The sequence below is a fragment of the Vicugna pacos genome, chromosome 7 (assembly GCF_048564905.1).
Source record: "Vicugna pacos chromosome 7, VicPac4, whole genome shotgun sequence".
NCBI classification, from domain to species: Eukaryota; Metazoa; Chordata; class Mammalia; order Artiodactyla; family Camelidae; genus Vicugna; species Vicugna pacos.
The window spans coordinates 26,486,065-26,509,041 of NC_132993.1; the positions used below are offsets into that span (position 1 = coordinate 26,486,065).

General features: G+C 39.6%; 1 protein-coding gene across 2 annotated transcripts in view; it reads right to left on the reverse strand.

The window, feature by feature from the left end:
- The window catches only part of CPED1 (cadherin like and PC-esterase domain containing 1), a 258,511-nt gene that overhangs the window by 216,819 nt on the left and 18,715 nt on the right, over window positions 1–22,977 (reverse strand). For both annotated transcript variants that reach the window (XM_072964602.1, XM_072964603.1), the window contains one exon: window positions 17,046–17,229. In XM_072964602.1, coding sequence (XP_072820703.1) covers window positions 17,046–17,229 — 184 coding nt within the window. The remainder of the gene's footprint in view (window positions 1–17,045; window positions 17,230–22,977) is intronic.

Below are 22,977 nucleotides of genomic sequence, written 5' to 3' on the forward strand. Positions count from 1 at the left end.
TTCAAGGTCATTCCCAAAAGCAGATGCCAAAAGACAGTGAAGCATAAAACTCAGATCTCCTAGTAATAATGATACCAATATTGGGGGCATATGATGAAAATTAAACGAGTTAGTATTTGCAAAGTACTTAGGACAGTGCCTAGTACTCGGTAAACTTTACATGAGTTCTTGCTGTTAATGAATAGACAGGTGGGGCCACGTCGATACAGGCAGATAAATCTGAGATCTCGATGATAAACTCTCTAGAAACATAGTGTGACATCTTCTGTGTGTCTTGCAGCCTATTATTTAAGGCTTTAGAATAGAATGATACAAATGCAATTCAAAAGACACAGACAACAACCTTTTCTCTCAAAGCTGCACCACCCCCTCATGTTTCTTTAACAGACCTTCTTACCACAGGAAGAGAAAAATGTGAACTCAACAGACACCCATTGCTGGTTTTGATCTAAGGGGAAGAGAAGACTGCATCAGCAGAAGGCTGCAGCTAACATTCATGCACATTATCTAGCACTGGGGTTGACAGGTTTCTCTCATTGGCAGTACAAGTGCATTTGCTAGAATACGTGACATCTTAAGCCCTGAAACTAATGATGAAGGAAAGTACATTTTCACGAGTGAGTGGCAACAAGCCCCAAGCAGTGGGTGTGACTTGACTAGCGAGGCCAATCCTAAAGTGGGTGCTTCAGGTAAGGAGGGACCTGGGTACCAGGTAAGTAGGGCTAGTGCCTAAAACAAGTTTCATCTACTTTACAATTTCCTTAAAATTGGCCCTGCTCCCAGAAGCCAAAGGGGTATCAGAAGTGTCTCCTGAGGCTAATAATTCTGTCATCTATGAGATGAAGAATATTTAAGCCGACGTGAAACTGTGCCAAGTACTATTAAAGTGTACTGCTCCTACACATCTAAGGAGCATATTTCATTCCACGTATTTTAACAGAATTCTGCAAAACCATAGTTTCCTCTAATCTCCTAACATTAGTTTTGCACCTCTCCAGAGACGCTTGAGACATAATTTGCTGTTTTTTTCCTCTAATTATGCACTACTCAAAATCTGTACAGCAATCTCATTTCTTTCATTTTGATTGTCCTTATTTAAAATCATTTTCTTTATTTCATTAACATTGTTAGTTTAAAGATTTATATGTATATTTTGTTATGTGTTGATGCTTTAATTTCTATCAAATTGATTCCCAAGAAAAATATTACTGGCCTAAAAATATAAGTATTTTAAATGTTGCAGATTTCCCACATTGTTTTCCACAAGACGGCTACAATATTTCACATTTCCACAAACAATGTATGAGAGCTTCTTTTCCCAGAATTCCCACCAGCAGTAGGTGGTATCACCAATTTTGAGTTTTGCCAGTCCTGTGAATGTAAAATGGTATGCTATACTTCAAATCATCTTTCTGTAATTTTTAAAAAGAATTTTCATAATCTTTTCTTCATTGTTTTGGCTTTTGGGTGTGAAACTATAAACTGCTTATTCATATTTTTTATACAAAAAAGATCTACAAATTAAAAATTGTTTAAAAGACACTATTTGGAAAAATAAAAATATTTCTAAATTGCTGTGTAAGTAAAACTTCCTTCTTGACTAAAAAATGTAAATGATGTGACATTTCTAACCTCATCAGATTAAAAAAATATGGTAACATCTAATATTGAGGATCCATGGAGAACTAGCTCTGCTGATAAAAGTAAAAATAGGAACCATCCTTCTGTAGAGGAATGTGGTAGGAGGAACCACAGTTTTAATATTTCACCCATTCACATAATAATTCAGCATTACACTCAAATCTAAAAAAAAACAATATAAATGACTATGATAGTCAGGTTGTGTTTTATATTCATAAGTTGAAAATATTCTAAATACCTGTCAAGAAGAACTTGGTTAAAAAACTATGGTACACCAATACAATAAAATACTAAGATGGATGAAGCAAATATTTTTTCATACACTTTCAAGAAACTAGTATGAGATTGTGGTTTAAGTCTCAGGTTTGGAGAGAGACAGTTCTTGGGTCAAACTTCAGCTCCACTACTTATGAGATTGCAACTGTTCAGTTTCTCACCTGCGAAGTAGAAAGAGCAACCTTGTGGTCTAGGAGTGAGAATTCAATAAGTTAATGTACATAAAGTATACAGCACAGTGCATTTAGTTAGTGATCAAAAAAGGCTAACTTAAAACTATAGATTTTAGCAGGTTATTACAATTCTTAAAAACTACATTGAGATGACAAGTCTTTGATCGTAGTCTTTATTTTTATCAAAATATTAACATTTTATCTATTAAAACTTGGGGGGTAAACTATTATGAAAAGAGGCAGGAGGCAAAAGGGCAGGATGTAAGTGTGTGTGCATGTGTGTGTGTGTGCGTGTGTGCGTGTGCGTGTGTTATGCTTAGAGAGATGCCTGGAAACATGCCCAATATTGTTAACTGCAGTATCTCTGGATGGTGGAATTTGGAGTGACTTTCAAATTCACCTTTGTATCTGCAAATATTTGATTCCATATTTCACCATAAACATATAACATCTTTGTAAGTGGGAAAACTATGTTCTAGAAAATGTAGTTAGTATATGCATCCAAATAAAGAAATATTATTCTTTAAGAAGAGCAGACACTGAGCCTTTTCAAACATTGTATACCTTTCAAAGGGTTGTGAGATGCCAGTCAACTGCTATACAGAAATGAAAATACATATTAAATCAACCTAGATCATAATCATTTTAAAATTCAAAATGTCTCTGATGTAAATTGATGTAAAATACTCCGTGTGACGAAGTAATAGGATTTCTCTCCATAAGACAAGAAACAAAATCAGTCTCAGCATGCTGTAGTCACGCTGTGCACAGTTATGAGTTAGAGACTCCAGGCAGCACAAAATCAGATCTTCCTGATAAATCTTAATATGCTATTTCTCCAAAAATGGACAAATAATGAACAGGCATTCTTGAGCAAACAAACCAATGAAAAGGCAAACACTCACTCTTCTTGACACTGGCTCTCTCGGATGAGCCTTCAGATTACCGTGGAATGCGCCTGCCACTCTGGCATTCCCAGCATTCCTACTACGATGCAAGTACCAATTTCCAGCAGAAACTTAATCTGCTTTCTACTACAGCTGTGAGCTTGCATTTCCGTGCCCTGCTTCCAGAGAACAACGATAATTTTGTGAGTGCATTATTTTCAATAGCAGAGCGTTGGAAATATCATAAACACCTAATGATGTGGGAAAGATGAAAGACATGAAATTAAGTCAATATTAAATAATCCAGGTAATATAATTTCATGTAGCCCTTGAAATAACGTTTACAAAGTTTTTATGACATGTATTTCTGACACAACGGTATGCTAGAAAAAAGCCAGAAAATTGTATGAAATGTATTTAAAAAAAAAAACTTGTAAAGAAATATGTCCCAAATTAACTGTCTTTGTTGGTGGCATTTTAGGTAATCTCTCCCATTTTTTATTAGTGTTTGTATACATTTTCCATTTGGAATAGATCTTAAATATCATCTAATCCATAAATCTTCATCTCCTGTAAAATGGGAGGAATCTGAAGAAATTAAGTAATTGAGTCATGATTTCACATAGACATTGCAACCCAAGCCAATATTCCTCTTTCCCATGGTACCATCTTGCTTTCCCTGGGAGCATATAGACATCATTTGGGATAAATCATCTGTCCATATTTTCACCTGGATCCCACAGTCTTCAAGCAAGCCACACTTCCAAAGACAGTTTAAATTCAGCTGCTCGTTGCTATTCATTTTAAATGGGATCACTGGTCTTGACTGTAAAGAATTAGGCCAACATGTTCCAAGGGTTTGCATGTCAACTCACAATTAATGGCTTTCACATCTATGTAAATTTAGGAGGGGGGCTTCTCACCAACGTGGAAGATTGATTCAGGAACTTAGTGAGGTGAATGGGAAATTGTTTGGCCACTAACTGCTTAAAAAGCAAACAGGCAGAATTCCTCTCCGCTTCCGGAAGAAACACTGAAAATCCGTGACCAAGAGATCCCTAGGACCACAGTTTTCAACAAGTAGCCCAGGACAACACATTAGCATTACCTGGGGACTTGTTACTTCTCAACTCGACGCCCCATTCTTACTGAGTCAGATCAGCTGAGAGCAGGGCTCAGCAATCTGTGATTTCACAAACCGTTCAGACGATTCTGCTGCATACTAAGCTTGAGAACCAAAGTCCTAGCGGATCTGCAGATACTATGGTTGAGCCCTACCAAAACTGTATTCCTTAAGTAAACATTCAGGGAAGGACTCCCTTTACCTTCTGGTAGGTACAAACTACAGAGCTAGCAACTAGAGAAGCAGGGCCCCCCTGAGAGTCATCTCTGCCCTCTACAGCCCTTCATCACTTGTTTGGTCATTCTGATAACGAGATGGAATGCTAACCAGATTTTTTAAATTCCAAGAGTTCCCTGCTCTAAATAGACCATTTTGTTGCATAGATGATGAGATTCACATATGACTTTCATGTTTTTCCTTAGAGAAAGAGCTGAAATGGGTTCTTGTTATTAAAGGTTATTATTAACTTATTGGCAGAATTCTTCCTTCTTTGAAAACAGAGGCCACTGGCTTGACCAACTCTAAACACGGTTACAGAGAACTTTTGCTAGGGGCAGTGGGCATGTGAGTTCTGTTCTTCAGTTGGTTTTGCTCAAATACGAGGCCTGGACACATTTCACTCAGCTCTACCATACAGCTATTTCCTATCAAGCACTCACTAGTTTTTCTATAAGCTTCAAAGAAGTAAATGATGCTTGAATATCTGAAGGAAAGATTCAGCTTTTTTATTAGGAGATTTGCAGGTTTATTTTTCCAACAGCTTATTCATTTAATTGGGTACCTGCAATTGCAGATATGTGCAAGGCACAGTCTTATGCAGAATAACGAATAAATAGAGGAATAAAACACTCCCTGCTCTGCAAGAAGTTTATCATGTAGAAGGGGGGATGAGAAGAACACACAAAAATTATAAAAAATATAATGCAAGCATATTCTTGGCATCAGAGGTGTATGAATAATGTATGATGAGGCCTTAGGTAACTTGTTTACCATTTCTAGTTTGAGGAGAATTTATAGGTGAATTTATGTATCAATTTGAATTTTAAGAACTAGCAGAAAGGAGGGAATTCTAGGAGACAAAAACCTCAATAGAGCTGCAAAGTAGAAAGCTTTGAAATATGATCAGGTAAAGGTGAGCTGACCCATCAAAGTGGTACTCTATCCTGCGCACAAAGTAGTATCACCCAGGAAGCTTTTACAAAATAGTGATGCCCAGGTCCAACCCCCTCCCCCCAAAATTATGACATAATTTTCTGAAGTGGGGCCTGGGCATTTGCTTTTCTAATTTCTCCATCCCTGGGTAACTCAAATGTGAGGACACCTGAGAGCCCTACTACACAGCAGGGATGAAGAGGTGCCCGACATGCGGCAGGGGAAACTCTGAATGGAGGGCTAAGAAATCTGCATTCTGTTTAGGAGGAAATGAGAAGTCACTGAAGACTCTGCACAGGGACGTGATGGGAGCAGAGCTGTGGCAGCCGTGGTGAGGATGTATTGGAGAAGGAAGAGACTGGCACTCGGGAGCGTCTAATAGCCACTGAGATAGCACCAGGGAGGCAGAGTGACTGTAAGGAGCTGGAGTCATGGCCGAGAGAAGGCACACTTCACAGGGCTCAGTGCCTGATGTGTGCTGTGGCTGAAGGAGAGAAAGGACCTGAGGAAGAGCTTTCAAGCCTAAGATGCTGAGCGAAGGTAGTACTAGTCAGGGAAACACAGCGGGCCAGAACCACAGGATGGAAGCAGGATCCATTAGCCATTATTCATACATGTTGAGGTCCTGGGACACACAGATCAGAACATCTATCAGATACCTGGAAAATGGATGCTTTCTCAAAATTCTGCCTATTGGCGATGTTAGGATTCAACGTTATTTAGAGGTTATAGCCCCAGAGGGATTTTTTGAGCTATAACTGGCATCAAACATGATACTAGTTTCAGGGGTACAACATAATGATTCTCTCTCTATACCTGTGTTGTGAAATGATCACCACAATAAGTCTAGGTAACATCCATCATCACATATAGTTACATTTTTTTCTTTCTGGTAACAAGAACCCTTACAATCTACTGTAAAGCAATCTACTGTCTTAGCAATTTTCAAATATACAACACAGTATTGTTAACTGTAGTCACCATGCTATACATTACATTTCCAGAACTTATTTATGACTGGAGATTGTACCTTTTGACCACCCTGCTCCTGCCTTTGGTAATCACTAATTTGTTCTCCAGAGGAGATTATTGAATCTGTAGAGTAGGAAAATTTCTTGAGGGAGTATCAAGACAGAGTGGGGGGAAAGATGACTCGGAATAAATGTCTTGGAGAACGCTCACATTCAGAGGAAGAATATGAAAAAGGAGGGATCAGAAAGGTGGGAGACACAGGAAAGGACACAACTAAGGAAGTGTCAAGAGAGAAATGAGTTTGTAAGAAAATTCCAGACCCTGTAGCCCCCATGCTGCACTAGGATAGGTGTTTATTCCACTGGTTCATACACTTCACCAAGTTTGGGAAACACTGCTAGAGTGAGATTGAGGAACTTGGGAAATGAGCTCAGTGAATTTACATTAAAGCTTAATGTATATTCTACTCATGCTTGGAGCTGCTCTTTACCAAAATAATGCAATCATAAATACAGTGAATGGATTTTGTAACAAAAAGGAGTTTTTTGGTAAGTTTTCACAGGACAATTTTGGAAGGTGGGTGTGGTGGGGTGGAAGTCTGATTATTGAGGGTTAATTAGAGAGAGATTAACAAGGAAAAATGTACACTTTTCTTAAGTCTTTGTTTCCCAAACTGTAGTTTGGACATCCATGAAGAGATGTGTTGTTAAGAGGAAGCAACTTTAGCTAAAAATAAGATAAAAACCATGGAGAATACCCAGAGGGACATAGTTATTAACTGAGGAAAGTCAAGTCTAAAAAGGAAGTTATTCGGAAGGTCTCAACAATATTTGTTAACACTGAGAGTATAAAGTAAAAGCAGTGCCAAAATTAGGACACAGTCTTAAAAATATGATTAGACCCCCCCCCGGACTCCTCCCAGAGGACAAGGTCTAAAATATTTCAAGCAGCTAAATCTGATAATACATAGCATAGTAAACATACTATATCTGGAGTCTCTAAACTCCCTTAAATTAATCCACACACTGTCACTAGAAAGGTCCCATATGAAGGAGTTTGTTTTCTTTCCTCGAGTCTTTCTTCACTTAAATATAATATGAATATTTGTTTTTACAAGTTAAATCTGTCATTCAAAGCACAGTTTAGTCTGTGGGAAAACCAAACAAAAAAGTCTAATTTCTAAAAAACAAAACAAAACAAAACAAAACAAACAAAAACAAAACAACCAGTCTTTTCAATTCTAAAGAAGTATGGAAAGAAAAATGACCTGCAATAAATTATTTGTAAAAAAAATAAATAAAAACTCACAAAAAATTTCAATGGTGCATCTTTTTAAAAAATAAAAGCAGAAGGAAGTACATTTAAAGAAACAGTATGGAGAAAGTATCTTCAAAGCTGTATTAAATATGTCCCAGCTATGGAAAGCTCAAATACCCAGTCTGGTTTCTATGAAACTTAAAAAGATCAAACAATTAGAAGGAAGCTAGAATTGAAGGCGAAATGCTAGGGATTTCAGTAAACATCTGGTTACCATTTTCAGTTGAAAGAACTAACCCACTTAAGGAAGTAGTTTAGTTTCTTTGGAGTAAAAATGAGACAGTGGCTTTCTGTTCTCTTTGCACAGCGGAGGGTAAAGGAAACATTAGAATGGGGAGGTCACTCAAAACTCAACTTTCATAAAGAAGAAAGTGTTTTTTTGTTTTTTGTTTTTTTTCCCAGAAACTAAAGTAAATTGAACTCAGGTCCCTATAGTACAAACAACCCAACTGAGTTAAAGTTAAATAAACATTCCTTGAGCTCTCATGTGCCAATTAAAGAACAAATTCTGTCTGGTTGTAAATACATCAGGAATTCTATCAGCAATGAGAAAAATAACAATAAACCCGAACACACAATTACCATGTGTCATAATACAATAAAATAGAATGCGCGGCCCTCTGCGTTTCTCTGACTCAATTCCTTTTCCTTCCCAGTTTGATTAACTAAAGGCATAGAAGCACTTCTGACACTGTCCCAAACCTATTACTTGCCTAATAAAAAACGTATGTCAAGTGTGTTCCAGGCAAAATACCGACAAGGCAAAACACACTGTGCCTTTTAAATGTGACCTTTACTCTCTTGTCTTCCTGCTAAACAGTCATAGTGCTTATTAAACTCAGGAAAGCGGCGGGGTGCTGGTGTGGGGCTGGAGGGAAAGAATGAGAAGTTCTTTAGGCTCTCACATTTTAGATGATCGGTAGAAGCATCTACTATAAACGTGCTATAAACCTTCAGTTTTGCCTCCAGATCCATGTTTCTCCACTTCTTTGCTTCCCACTCTTCTCTTCTGCCCAGAGGACAGGAGACTAAAAGCATAGACTAAAGCAAAGGAATCCTAGAATGTCAGAGGTTTCAAATCTTGTCTTGCTTTCTCTCATTCTGCATGTATAAATGCTACAGTGTGTCCCAGGACTGCGGATTTTGAAAAACGCTTCAGTGGTGACTTTATTCATTCTCCCTGAGCAGCAGCCCTGACCTGCTCCCATCCCAACAAAGCTTCCTACCCTTTGAGTTGGGCTGTCCCATTGCTGGATAACTCTGATACAATGTTCATCCTTAAGCTGGTCCTAGCTATGCCTTCTAGGGTTACTACAAATAAATCTTGTACTCAAACGTCCCGTCCCGTTGGACAGTGGGAATACAAAAATATTGGCCCAACTGCTGCAGGGCCTCCCAGAAATGGTCTTTCCAATCGGAACAATCTATTTTCTTGTTCTTGCTACAGTTCTGGTTTCTGCTGCAACTGTTGAAATATGCCCTCTCCAAGTATGCTTAAATAATTCCAACCCAACGATAAAATACACTCTGCGTCAGAGTCTCTTAAACTACATATTACTTAGACTCTACCCTGGGAGCAAGTTAAAAACTTTTGGAAAATATTTATCCTCTCTTAGGCCACTATTCATTCTATGAACTAAAACAATGATTTACCAAACAGTACCTGGATGTTATGAAAGAGAATTTGATGGTGCCTCTTTCTTTTTCTTTAGAGAAGTATATGTTGTAAAAATCCTGGCTCACATGATAGGTTTTTCCAGAGCAAGGGATTAGAAGAGCATAAAAGTGAATATTTTACGCTAGGCCAAGAAAAGAACTAGACAGCGTAAGATAGAGGACACAAAACAGGACCTAAATGACATGATGGGGCTTTTGACCTTTAATGCTCGCCGATGTTCACGACCAGTAAAAGCTATATGATTATTATTTCCATGTCCTTTACTGGAAAGCATTTTTAAGTAACACCGAGAGTTCCATTGTTTAATGGAATATTAAACCTTCAGTGAATCAATTATCACCTCTAAGCAGATAACCCACAAATCTACATCTCCTGCCCTGACCACCAGTCTCGCTAAACACATCCATATGTAAAGCTCAAGGCACCTGAGTATGCTCCGAACTAAATTCATCAGCCCTCCCCACAAAACCAACAGGCTAACACTGCTAAACGGGACAGAGGCGTCTTGAAAGCCAAAGAAGACTGAAAAATGGACACAGCGTTAAAAATGTCAACAGTCGAGAATCATTTGATGTATAAAGCATTCGCCCTGTCTACTACTGCCCTTGTGGTTGCATTACTTTTGTTATAAGAGCAGATCTGAACACAAGTAGAATAGCAGTGTTCCTGTAAAGTTACATAAAAATGAAAGGTTGATGAAGAAAGTTTTAACGTGAAAATCTGAGGCATTTCACTCTTTAAGGGGCTTAGCTATTGGTGTTCGATTTTATCTTCTTTCATTCATGTATTCAATAGATACTTATCACGTACCCTACGTGGAGGGCATGGTTTTAAGTGATGAGCAGAGCAGACACAGTTCCTGACCTCAAGGAGTTTACAGATTTTCTTAGAAGTGAATTTTTTTTTTTCCAAATGGAATGATCCAAGAGACTATGTGTTGGAATTTCAGGAGGGTTTACAACCCTGATCTTTCAATGAAAACATGTTATGCTGAGAGGGAGACTTGAAAACACTTACCAGGTTCATTTAACCTGAAATATCCAGTAGCAGTGCCCATCTGCTGCTTCTTAGGGAGCCCATGTGAAATGCAGCTCCTTACAAAGCAATCTTCACCATCCCTTTTCTGTATCTAGTTCTTGACAGCAGTCACAATATTAACTGCCATTTTTCAAGCGCCTGCCATGTGCCATTCTCGGAACTATGTGAAAACAATCAGTTTCAGAAAAGAAAACTAGGGCTTTAGGAGGCGAAATAACTTGCCGAGGGCAGTGTAACCACTGAAAAGTAAGACCAGGGACCCCAAGCTAGATTCAGTCTTACTCTACAGCTTAATCTTTTTAATTACCGCAGTCTACTACCTCCCCAAGAAAGCATTTTTCTTGTGTGCGGTTAAGCTCTCCTTACTTATGGGTAGTTGAAATCTCAACTTTCTTATGGCTTCCTTCTGAATACAAACAAAATGGCTCTCGAGCCATTATCAACAAACCTGCAAAATTAGACTAAACTGCAAATGATACGTGGATGTGTTGAACATTTTTAAGAGTGCAGGTGAATGTCAATAAAAATATGCTAAGATATAAATCTATTAAATTATAACAGGGAAGGAAACAGCTTTTTTTTTTCTTTTTTTCATGTATTTCTACAACATTAAGTAGTCATCTGTGTCTCTTGCTCTGTTAACTGTATCTTTTAATAGTGCACCCCAAGAACACAGTTGGGTAAATCACAGTGTCCTTATTACTGGGGGAAAGGTGTGAAGCAACATTATTTAAAATATCATCTTCATAACACAATATATCAAATGCAATATCAATACAAATATTGATAAATACTATTTTATCACAGTGTTAACCCTAGACCTTCCTAGAAATGCTTTCCCTAGACCATGCTGTGATGTTACACTCTCAGCTCCTGTTGGAAGGTTGTTATGTGAACCAAGATATGACATCCACACCATTTGCAACACAAATGCTGCTCTGGCCCTTGACCCATTACATAACTCAATGTCGTCAACTTAAAAATCCTTTTGAAAAGTTGTTTTAAATATACTATCCGGGCATGTTGGAGATTAGGGGAAGGAACTGTAGCGTTCCCTTCTTCCTGAGAGCAAAACTTCTATTTTTTCCCTTGTTGCTTTGGGTACTTGGCGGCTCAAGCCAAAATTATGGTGGCTAAGAGGAATATCCAGTGTGAGCCCTAATTTTATATTCCATTTTAGTAATCTTATTATTATATGTTTTACTATAAACCATCAGATCCTTTTTGAATGAGGTTTGACGTAAGTTAAAAAACTAAACTATCTCAGTCCTAGAGTTTAACCATCAGCTCGGTATGAGATCAAATAACGTAGAATTAGTCTAGATCCATGGGTCAGAAACGCTTTCTGTCAAGGGCTCAACAATAAATATTTTAGGCCTTAAGAGCCAGACAGTCCCTGTTGCAAATACTCAGCTCTGCTGGTGTAAAACAGAAACAGCCAAAGACGGCACAAAAACAAATGTGTGGCTGTGTTCCAATAAACTTTGTTTACAGAAACAGGCATGGGGCCAGATTTGGCCAGTGGCAACCCCTGGCAAGGAAATCTATATGGTTGTTCGCTTTTCATATTTCTTTACATATTCCATGTAAAACCCCCAAGTTACAAAAATAAGAGCAATCTGAAACCCTAAGAGTGACTCTAATTCTGCAGCTTTGATAGCAGTTGGCGTTTGTTTTTCACATGAACTGTATAAAACATTTAATATAAAAGTGTAGGATGTCCTCAGGAGTGGACAGATAATTGCTAAATATGCTTTACCCTTCAAGTATACATAAATGATTCTGACCCAGTGATGGTGTCTATTGAATCAGAGGCTCTTGGATCCCAGCCTCCTTGTATGTTGCCATGGGAATAGGTAAAGAACTCTTGGAAAACATCTCCTCTTCTTTAGGCCTCTGTACTATTCCATGTGCTGAAGCACTGCTTTACTAAGTGGTATCTAGATACTAGGAAAAGGAATAATTTGTTGGTCCTTCTATCTTTGCCTTTAAGAAATGACACGTTCTTACAAATGCAGGGACGTAAGATACATTTTTCCAAAGCAAGAGATTGAAGGACATAAATGTGTAAATTTAACAATCTGCTAAGTTTTGTAGGTGTAAGTATGTAAAGACAACTGTCCTCTTCTCTCAAAATCAGGCTTGACGTTGAACCGCTTGTAATAACTATTCAAGGAAATCTGAAGTAGTGCAGTGGCAAGCAGACTTTTGTATCGTTTTATTCCTAAAATCAACTCTAAGGATGTCTATTCCTTAAACCAATAGTATGTCTCTTAGCACAATGCTTCCCAAACTGGGCTGCACATGAGAATTATCTGTGTCTGTTTTTAACATACAAATTTCTGGGCCCCACTCCCACTGAATGAGAAAAATATTGGCTGGACTTTGCCTCTTCCCGGAACTCGCATGGGTGTAGACAAGGTGATTAAATTCTCACTACATACTCTTATGAAGTAAATATCATCACTGCCTTCAATAGATAAGAGAACCAGGACTCGGAGAACTTAACTTGCTTAAGGTCAAATTTCCACAGCCTTACAGTCCTTCTGGATAGAGCACTAAGTTCTGTTATTTTATCGAATGGAATCAACCCGGGGAAAAAGATAATGCCCGTATTCTAATTTATAACCCAAGACTGTTTACTTTTCCTTTCATTAAATGCTTAATAAATAAGTAGTCAGAAAATTAAATACAATCTAAAGCCCACAGGTTACTCTGCAAGACTAGATTATACTTAGCAACAGAATGTTGCCAGCCTGGACTTGCACCCTTTTATTTTTTCTAATTTTTATCCCTTTCCAACCTGGAAAGGTTAAGAAAAGTGGCCCCATGCTGGAAAAGGCCACCTGTGTGTCAAAGGAAGGCCCAAAAAGAGGTCAGCAGAAGTGACGGGGATCAAGCTGAAAGAGGAGAGGTGGGGGGAGGGCATAGCCCAGGGGTAGAGCGCATCCTTAGCATGCAGGAGGCCCTGGGTTCAATCCCCAGTACCTCCCCAGTACCTCCAAAGGAGAGGAAAGCAGATGGAATAGATGGGTAGACTAGGGAAAATGCATTTTTATATTTATTTTCCTGTGACTGAGAATGGATTTTTATAAACGTGTCAAGTCTGCACCTGGCTACTTAATAACATTTGTGGAAATAATCTATTTTGTTTTAATGTAATATTTTCAAATTTCAGGATAGCAAATAGCAGAAACTGCAATGGTAAAGTGAAAGGTAGGTGGGGTAGGTCTCCAGGTCATTCTAAATTGCTTCCACTGCCCTCAAGCTGCTCAACATGGTTGGGTGGGGATTACGTTTAAATGTGCCCAACAGCGCCCTGCTTTCTGCTCCGGTACATACAGTACAATCAGCAGGAGGTGAATATACGCAACTAAGGCAAAACAAACTTTGCAAGAATCAAATCACTAGAAAATAATTTTTGATAGTAAATGCTTCAATTCAAACATAATTTGTAGGTTAAATTTGCTGCAATTTTTTTGAAGGTAGCTTTTTTTCTGTAGGTTAAATCATCAGGGACATGTTAGATTATGGTCACAGAACTTCTTTAGCTCAGGTATTCAACGCACATTGCTCTCACAGTGAAAACTACAAGTCAAATGAAAAACCGAAAATCAATTTCCCATCCTTGTGAAACTGCTACCCTTTCTTGAGGCTTATCCAGGAATAATACCTTATTATACAGAGTAAAAGAACAGCAAGAAAGAGTTAGGCAGTGGATGTTTTAAAAGCTGAGGGAACGTGGGGAAAGGGTGCAGAATCAGTATTTACACTGACAAACTCTGGTGACACCGTCTCGTTATCGTGTGCTACTCAGCCCTGCGGCTCCTTTGGCTGCCAGATTCTATTGCCTTCAGGCTGTCGTTGCACTTTCTTGATATTTGGAAGCTGCAAAGTAATCCTCCTTTTTCTTGTAACACTGACCCAAGGACAAGAACATCAAGGGAGAGAAGAGACCTGTTCTTTGTTTTGCAACTGGAGAAAATAATTGAAATGGAAATGGAAATGCACAGACAATACATGCTGTGCCCATACACAGCAGCAGCACCCAGGAGGCAGAGGAGCACGGGAATTTCAGACAATACTTGGGTGTGATCAGGGCCGATGCTTTGTGGGACTTCCGGAGCACAGCTGACATGGCGCTCCTTTCATGGTTATACAGTCAATCACGCGGTTCAGCAATGAGTTGAAATACTTCATGGGATGAGAGGAAGGCTGGACCTTTTATATCTTTCCTTAACATTGGCGGTTATTCTGATAAACAGATTTCTGACAGTATCATTTATGGATTTAGATTGGTTCTTCTTAATAGAACCAACCACACTGAGGTGTGTAAACTTTGTTTCCAGCTTCTTTGGTATTCCAGACCTTTCAACTTCCCTCAACTTGTTTTTCTTATTTGCTTCCAGAAGCCCAGGGCTCTAGATTTCCATACTTCTCTCCTGGGGCAGGGACCAGCAAATGGCCTTCCTGGATATCTGTCCAAATGGCCGTACTCTGCACATTTGAAGTCCTTTCTTTTCATCAGAGTGACTCTTTTGGGGCTCTCTTCCCTGGGAGCTTTGCTAGCTAAGTAGCTTACAACTCACCTGCCCACATGGCAAAGGCGAACATGGTGAAGGGTGATCATGGCTAAATGTCCCCAGCACCTTTCACTGACCAGCATAAACTGGCACTTCTTTTTTTTCTGGCCTTTTTTTGTTAATGGAGTTTTATTAGACCACATCTATGCCCTTCCTTCATGTACTGTCTCTGTCTAACGCTTTCAGGTTATAATGGCAGAGTTGAGTAGTTCTGACAAAAACCATATGGCCCACAAAGCCTAAAATAATCACTGTCTAGCCCTTCACGTAAAGTTTGCTGAGCCCTGACCTAGATCAAGGAAAAGAGCATGGCCAGCACCCTGGAAGAGTCCCGCGTGCCCTCCCCACGCAGAACCCTGTCCGTAACCACCACGCTGCCTTCCGTGATCCTGATTTTTTAATTAGCGGTATTTAGGTTCTAAAACCATTAGACTGTACATTTCAGTTTTGCCTTTATTTTTCAACTTCATAAGAATAGAGTCATACCCTATAACTTTTTCCGTCTTGTTTCTTTTGCTCAACATTAGATTTGTGAGATTACTCCGTGTTGTTGCATTTAGCTGTAGTTAGTTCATTAGCATCAAATTGCACTCTATCCTGTGGGAACAGCACTGCTTATCCCTTCTACTATTTATGAAAATTTGGATCATTGCCATACATTGGCTCATGCTGCCATGGGCATTCTTGTCCACGTCTCCTGGTGCACGTGGGTTTCTGTCGGTATCGAGGAGTAGACTTGCTGGGTCATAACATGTGTTAGCTTCGTATTCTGGTGTGAATATGGGTACTAATGGTATTCTGGACACCAGTCTTCTGTAAGTAGCATGTAACATAAATAGCTTCTCCCACTCCATGGCTTTTGTCTTCACCCTAGGTTGTCTTCGATGGACAGAAATTCTTGATTTTTAATACGGTCAAGTTTATCAATCGTTTCTTTTATGGTTGATCCTTCTTTGTCTTAAGAAATTCTTCCCTCTCTTTAAGATACTTTCCTTTATTATCTTTTTATTTTTTTAATTCTGTTTTTTATCGGAGTGTAGTTGATCTATAAACTAGCACTTTAAAGAGCAAAGGGGGAACCCAACTGAAGAACAAGCACTATGTGGATGGCAAGAGGGTTGCAAGTGAAATGAGAAATGAAAGTTACTGTGGCACCAGGATCTGATGGTTTTCTCCCAAAGGAAACCACCCTGGAGATTAGCAGTTAATTCGAATCAGCTTTTCCTCCCCTCCCTTTTGATACATAAGAAAACAGATACACTGTGTCATCATAAAGAGAAAAATCCGATTGGTTCATGCGGAATGAGAGCTCCACATCCCGGTAGTTCTAATCATGACAGATTCGTGCAGGGTAAGGGGTCCAAACAGGGAGTGGGTAACGAGGAGGTGAAGAGGGCTAGCACAGAAGTGAGGGCGGGGACACAGGGGTTCACACCCTGCCCTTCCACCCCCCAGGTTTAAGGTACAAGGTGAGTCACTTCACCCCATCAAGCTTCAGTTTCCTCTTCTGGAATCGGGGGAGGGATTAATATGTCCTCATCTCAGGGTACTCAGGGGCCTTCGGCGAGGATTAAATGAGGCATGAATACAGAATATAACATGTCACACGGTTAGTGGCTCAAGAAATGCCAGCTCTTAACGTTATTGCCCTTTTTGACCCTCATCATCTACTCAACTTTCTTTTCAAATAACTTCTTTAAAAACTTGTCTCTTATTTTTCACTTCAAATGATAGAAATAAAAGTACTTGACTAGTAATGGCATGTGAGATAAATATCCATACTTCTTTCACATTTAGAGACAATCTGTGAATCACATTTAAGCTGGCTTCTTGAAACAATTTCCAGCACATTCTCCTTGCCGTCAGATGAAGTGGCAATTTTCGTAAAATATGGAGCAGTTTGGTGCTGGGCAGAACGCGTATTCAGGCTCATAAACATAAACATTTTTTATGTAGCGTTTAAAGATGAACTATGTAACTCCAAAATGCTACAAAAATATAAACAAAATAATTTTAGGAAGAAAGAAATGCAGCTAAAGGAGAACTGAGAGGAAGCAGAAAAGGAGCCAAGTTTCCTATGATGCAAGAAAGCTGATCATGGATAAAAAAATTTGCTCTTGTGAATTTTTTAGAGGAAGAGAGTAGTGCTTTCCAGAAAGTATTTAACATTATATGGTAAGCGGCTTAATTACTTCTTAGTCTGACCTTTTCCCAGGAGCTCCAGCCCAAGGTCAGCACCGAGCCTTCCTTCAGCGATGACAACCTGATAGCGATGCTGAGTGAGAATGCGCTGGTGGAGCTGAAGTTCCTTCTTGCTGTAGGAAGGAGGCCCGTAGAGTAAGGCCCTTCTGCCACGGCTGCCAAAGTGGGTCTCAACTGATTCTTCGATCTACAGAAGGAAAGAAGGCATAAAAATTCAAGAGGGAAAAAAAGAAGATTTCCCTTGAAGGAGACCATTCGTGCAAATCAGGGGCCATGCAGAGAGCTGTCTTTTAAGTTTTTCTCTAGAAACAGAAGATTCTCTGAGAGGCTGACAAGGACAACGGCGACCTCACCCACAAGAACTGAAGGTGAACTGTGTTTTTCTCACTATTACAGAAAGGTGGCAATTTCAGGGCCATTCGAATATAGAGTTCCTGGAGGAATACAGTGGCCTAGAAATACAGAGCTCGACTCTAGCTGAAAATACAAATGAATAACCCTGCTTTTCATCTGCAACGTGCTTTTCTAAAGTAGTTCCAGCTGCATTATCTGTTAACAGCTCTTTTTAGTAAACACAGCAGTGGAGACAGACTTAGGGAGGAGGATTTTGTACCAGAAGCACACGTTCAGGGAGCCAACCTGAGAAGCAGTCCCAGAGCTCTGGGGAGACACACTGCTGCTGTTTCTCTCCATTAGGATGCAACGAGTTTGAATGCATCTCAGTGAGGCAGGATGGGTTCTCCTGTGAGAAGAGGAGGGTATCACTGGAGAAGCATCATTTTAGGTTCTTCCTACGATGGTTTATTGCTCCTCCAAATGAATATTCTTTCTCACATTGATGTTTGAAATATCATTAACACAAGAGAAGTTTTGAATCGGCAAGGAGAAAGAATGCTGACATTTAAATTCATTATATGGCTTAATGGGGGGCTTAATACTAATGGAAAGTACTAGGAGATACTGTGTGTTTTCCTAACAACTTGTGATTAAACCTTGATAAAATAGACATTTTTACTACCGGAAGAAGTGTTAAGATTGGGTGGGGGTTAGGACCAAAAATCAGGAGAGGCCAAAGAAGAGGAGACAAAGGAGCTGGAGGAGGAAGATGAGTGGGAAAAGTTAAAAAAAAAAAAGAAATTGGGACTCCACCTCACTTTCAGTGGCAGCTCTGAATTAAATTGTCCATTTCATGGATCTCAAATCCATTGTATGCCACGTATTCCTCTCCTTAAATTTCTTCATTATTTCTCATTACTGATAGAATCAATTCCACCTTTTATCAGGGAATGCAGGCCATTTGAACTTAGACCTGATCTTCCTCTGAGTCATGTCACACTCTTAATCATTTCCATCCTGGTCCCACCCACTCCTTCAGAGCACTCCATGGTGACTTCCACCAACAATTCCTACCTCTCTCTCCATCTGTCTGTTCAGCAAACTCCAAACCAAACATGACCTCTTGGGAAAATTTTAATTGAAGTACAACCATCCATCGGCACTTATGAAATTGCATCTCTCCCTAACGCGAGCTCCTTAACAGGCAGCCTGCACTGTCTGTGTGTCTCGTACACATCGGACGTACTTCATAAATGAAGATATCTAGTAAGTTAAAGAGCTGTCAAGATCTTTGAACATATGTATGGAAAGAAAGAAGGAATAGATTGAGCTTGTAAACCTTTTGCGAGCAGGAACCGTATCTTATTTTTCATTGCATACAAATTACTGCTATCTGAAAATTAAGAGACAATGCGTAGCGTCGTGCAGGGCCAGACTGCAGGGTCCGAGTCCCCTGGTTCCACCAGCCCTAATTGTGTGACCCTGGACAATACCTTCCTCCTCAGGCTGCCATAAGGATTAAGGAGTTAATATCTGTAAAGGGCTTAGAACTGTGTCTGGCACATAGAAGGTCCTATCTATGTAAGTGTTTTTAAAATAATAAGATGTCAAAAAGAGCAGAGTCAGGAAATGCATTTCTGAGTCTGAGCTCTGCCAGGCGCATGCTAACACAGCCGCATGCTAACACAGCCGCTACATACGTGTGTGGTGAATACAATAGGCAGGAAGCTAACTCCAGCTGGTCACACCTTCTGTGGGCGGAGCTTTGGGAAAACATGATCAGATATCTTCCCTTGTTAAAGGATATCACATTTTATTGATGATGATACTAGTAAACTCAAGAATTTAACTGCAAACTGGGACATAATTCCCCAGCAAACATTTGTAATGATAAACTTTCAAGAAGGAGTATTTGAAAGCAAACCCGGGGGGAGCCTTTGGACTCAGGGGTTAGAGGGACCCAGTAGCCCACAAGAGGCCAAAATAAACAAACATGCGTCTAGGTAAAAGGGGAAGACAGATGCTTCCAAATATATCAGTGTCACTCAAGCAAAATGCACAGAGCCCAGAATTCCCTTCTCACATTATTTTCTTTCGTAATCACAGGATGCTCCTCTCAGTTACAGCTGGCTCCAGCACAGCAGTGATTTCACAGGAGCAGAGTGTATTTTCAAACTCTGAGTTACTATTATTTTAAAAGATACCATCCCTCTCTTGCCCTGCACCCCAACCAGGATCAGTTTAAGTAAGAGCCATGTAGCTCTTACCAGCAAATCTTATAGACAGCATATTCTAAACAAAGTATTAATTGCTGGCCATATTTTGTAATAACCTTTATCACAAACTGAAATTTCAACTCATGTCTCAGACTACAGAGAATAAATAGGAAATAAGCTTGTCCGTCAGATAATGTTGTATCCTCCTGTAACACAAACTGCCCCTGTCCTTGTAATATTTATAACACACTGTATCAGCAGAATGACCCAATACCAAGGGGCGAGAACGGTTTCAGCCGATCCGACAACAGGTGCACACCCTGCGCATGTGAAACACAATTATGTCAACCGCATCAGCAAATGCGGGATTATCCAATGCCCGGAGCAGCCCTTTTGGAAATGAGAGCTCCTGATTACTCCTGCAATTTGGAGAGTATCTTTTCAGCGCAAGAATACATTTAACCTGGCCACCACTACGACTGAACTTGTGATATTTGTGGCTCTTGCCAAGGAGAATTTGGGAAAAAATGAGGGACGCTGACACTCTGAGCCCCAAAGTCACTGCCCCGTCTCCCTCCTTCTGGACAGGTCTGAAATTTTCCCGCAGAAGTCACTTCGCTAGACTACATGAAAGTTGTTTTATAACGGAACACTTATTATTTTTATGGGAAGGACTTCAAAATCTGAAACCTTTATGCCCTCTCAGGATAGAGGGTGGTAATAAAGTAGTTGGAGGGTTAGATGCAACAAGGCAGCCTAAGAACCCAGGAGGACTGGGAATCAAAAGTCTGGAGGTGGGTTCTGGCTCCGCCACTTGCTCACCGCGTCCACTGTGGAGAGTCACGTGAGGAGAGTCCTCACATCGGAGCTTTCTCATCTGTAGAGCTGAAGTGACAAAGCCTACTTCGTGAGACTGTATGGGGAATTAAATGAATTTTCTATATGAAAATTCCACCAATAAATAATGTTAGATATATCTGAATAAAATGGAATAAAAATCAACATCATATTGTTAACTCTGTTCTTATATTACAAATTCTTTAAGAGACCAGTAGTTTGGTCTCTGTCATTAAAAAGCATTTCTACAATTAACTATATGCTTCTGTATATCCTGATATATATTTTTCTCAGTAGGACTTATCACCTTGTAAGGTGAAAAATATGATTTATTTATTATGTTTATTTTCCTTGCACCACAAAAGAAAGTAAATCAAAGCACGTATTTTTGTCTGTTTTGTTCACTTCTGTTTCCCCAATGTAAGAATTAACATTTGGCACCTAATGGGCACATAATAAATATTCTTTGAATGAATGAATACAATCATCTTTTTTTTTTTCACTATGTAGAAGTCTTTTTTATAAATACAACCGTGGGCTATTGGGATAGAAAGAAGGGAAAATTTGTATTAAGAAATTTGTTTCACATAGGGAACAATGTTTGGGATCTTGTAATAACCTTTAATGAAAATGAATATATTTATGAATATGTATGACTGGGACATTATGCTTTACACCAGAGACCGACACATCGTAACTGACTATACTTCAGTTTAAAAAAATTGTTTCAGTACAATTTTGAACAGTGGCAAGAATGACAAAAGTATTTGAGAAAAGTAATGAATTTACAGTAAAAAAAATTTAATGAAGAGCTATCATAAAGGCACTATATTTCTTAGTTACTATTAAAAAGTCTTCACTGAGACTTACCACAAAAGCAAGAAATACAGCTCTTGGAAATATAGTAGAGATGAAAAATAAAACTTGTTTTTTTTCTGTACGACAGAAAGATTTTTTTCTGGATTTATTCAAGTAGCCATGTATTTATGACATTTCTTGATGCTCAAGTACAAATCATATAGTAGGCCTCGGATGTGTGTCATATATAACTAAAAGCCAAATTGCCATGCTGTCTAGATTTTTTGGCATTTTAGAAATACTGTAAAGTGGATCAAGGTGAATTACATTTTAATTTTTCCACTGTAAGAATAGAGTTCCCCCCCCTCATTGGCCAAATGTACATATTTTAGAGAATTCAAGAAATAAAATGGGTAGCACTTTCTAGGATGCATATCCTATACATTTTCTACATAAACAATATTTATAATTGTAGGGGAGCTTAGGAATTACGGGTTCCCTGGATGTGCAAGCACAGCCTTGGAGAATGTTCCCTACCTAGACAAACCTATAGTGACCCTCTGCCTTCATCTCACAGCTGACTCAGCTGAACCTGGAGCCCACCATGGAATGACCACACATTTCTCAGAACTGCTCCATGACACCCAGCACCTTCTGACTGCACCCCCAGACTGTATCTGGGGGCTATCCCAACACCCAACATCCAAAGTAAGGCCAGTTTACTCATCTCTGTCTCTATGTAGGTTCTAAACAAACAAGACAGAAACAAAAGCCATAAACTTTCAGTATTAAAAAATGTACCTGCTGTATAACTTTGATGAAATGGCACCCACTCAAACAGCTATTGGCAAAACCCATCTTCACCTGTTGCTCAGTCTCACTTCCCTTTGGCACCCTTCACAATTTACAGTTGTATATTAGTTGTTTACTGCCTGCCTGTCCTGCAAGTCTGTATGTTTCACGAGGGCCTAGACTTGTCTCTCTGGTCACTGTTGTACACACAGCTCTCTGGTCACTGTTGTACACACTGTTGTACACATTTAGAACCTGCCAGGTTCTAAATGGAGTGAATGGAAGGATGGATGAGCAAATGAATCAATGCAAAGGATGAGTGCATTACTTGTAAATATTTGCACGCCCTTTCACTGTTTTACTTACTATCAGGTGAAAAAACCCACTAGGAAGTCTCAGTGGAGGCTTCGACATCTGCATCTCAAGTCCTAAAATATCCATGACCTCCTCATCTGTAATGACTGTCTCCTCCACTTCACTGCGACCACCCACTCCAACGGCTAAATCTTGATCTCTGTGGTCCCCCAAACAGCCCCATCTCTGGAATTATAAAATGAGACACTCCATTCGCTGATCACATTCACATACTTGCAGCTCTTTATATTTATTCTTACTACAGCGTTCTTCAACCACTAGTCTTCCCCCCAATGTCGACTTTCTACTAGCCTCCTTTTCACCTTCCCTCTCAGATTCCAGGGCCCGATACTCTCTACCCAATGTGTCAAATTCCCTTGATCCCTGTACTTGCATCACGATCATATGGCAGCACCTTAAGCATGGAAGAGCTGGGGCTACAGCACTAAGCAAGTCCCGCCCTCACACAGCTGACAGCCCATTGTGGAAAGCAGACGTAAGCATCTCGTTCGAATGAATTACGACATCCAGGTAAATCTGCAGGAAGAGGCTGCTGTCGAAACTCAGAGCTGAGAGACCCAAGGAAGCAAGACCTCCACCGC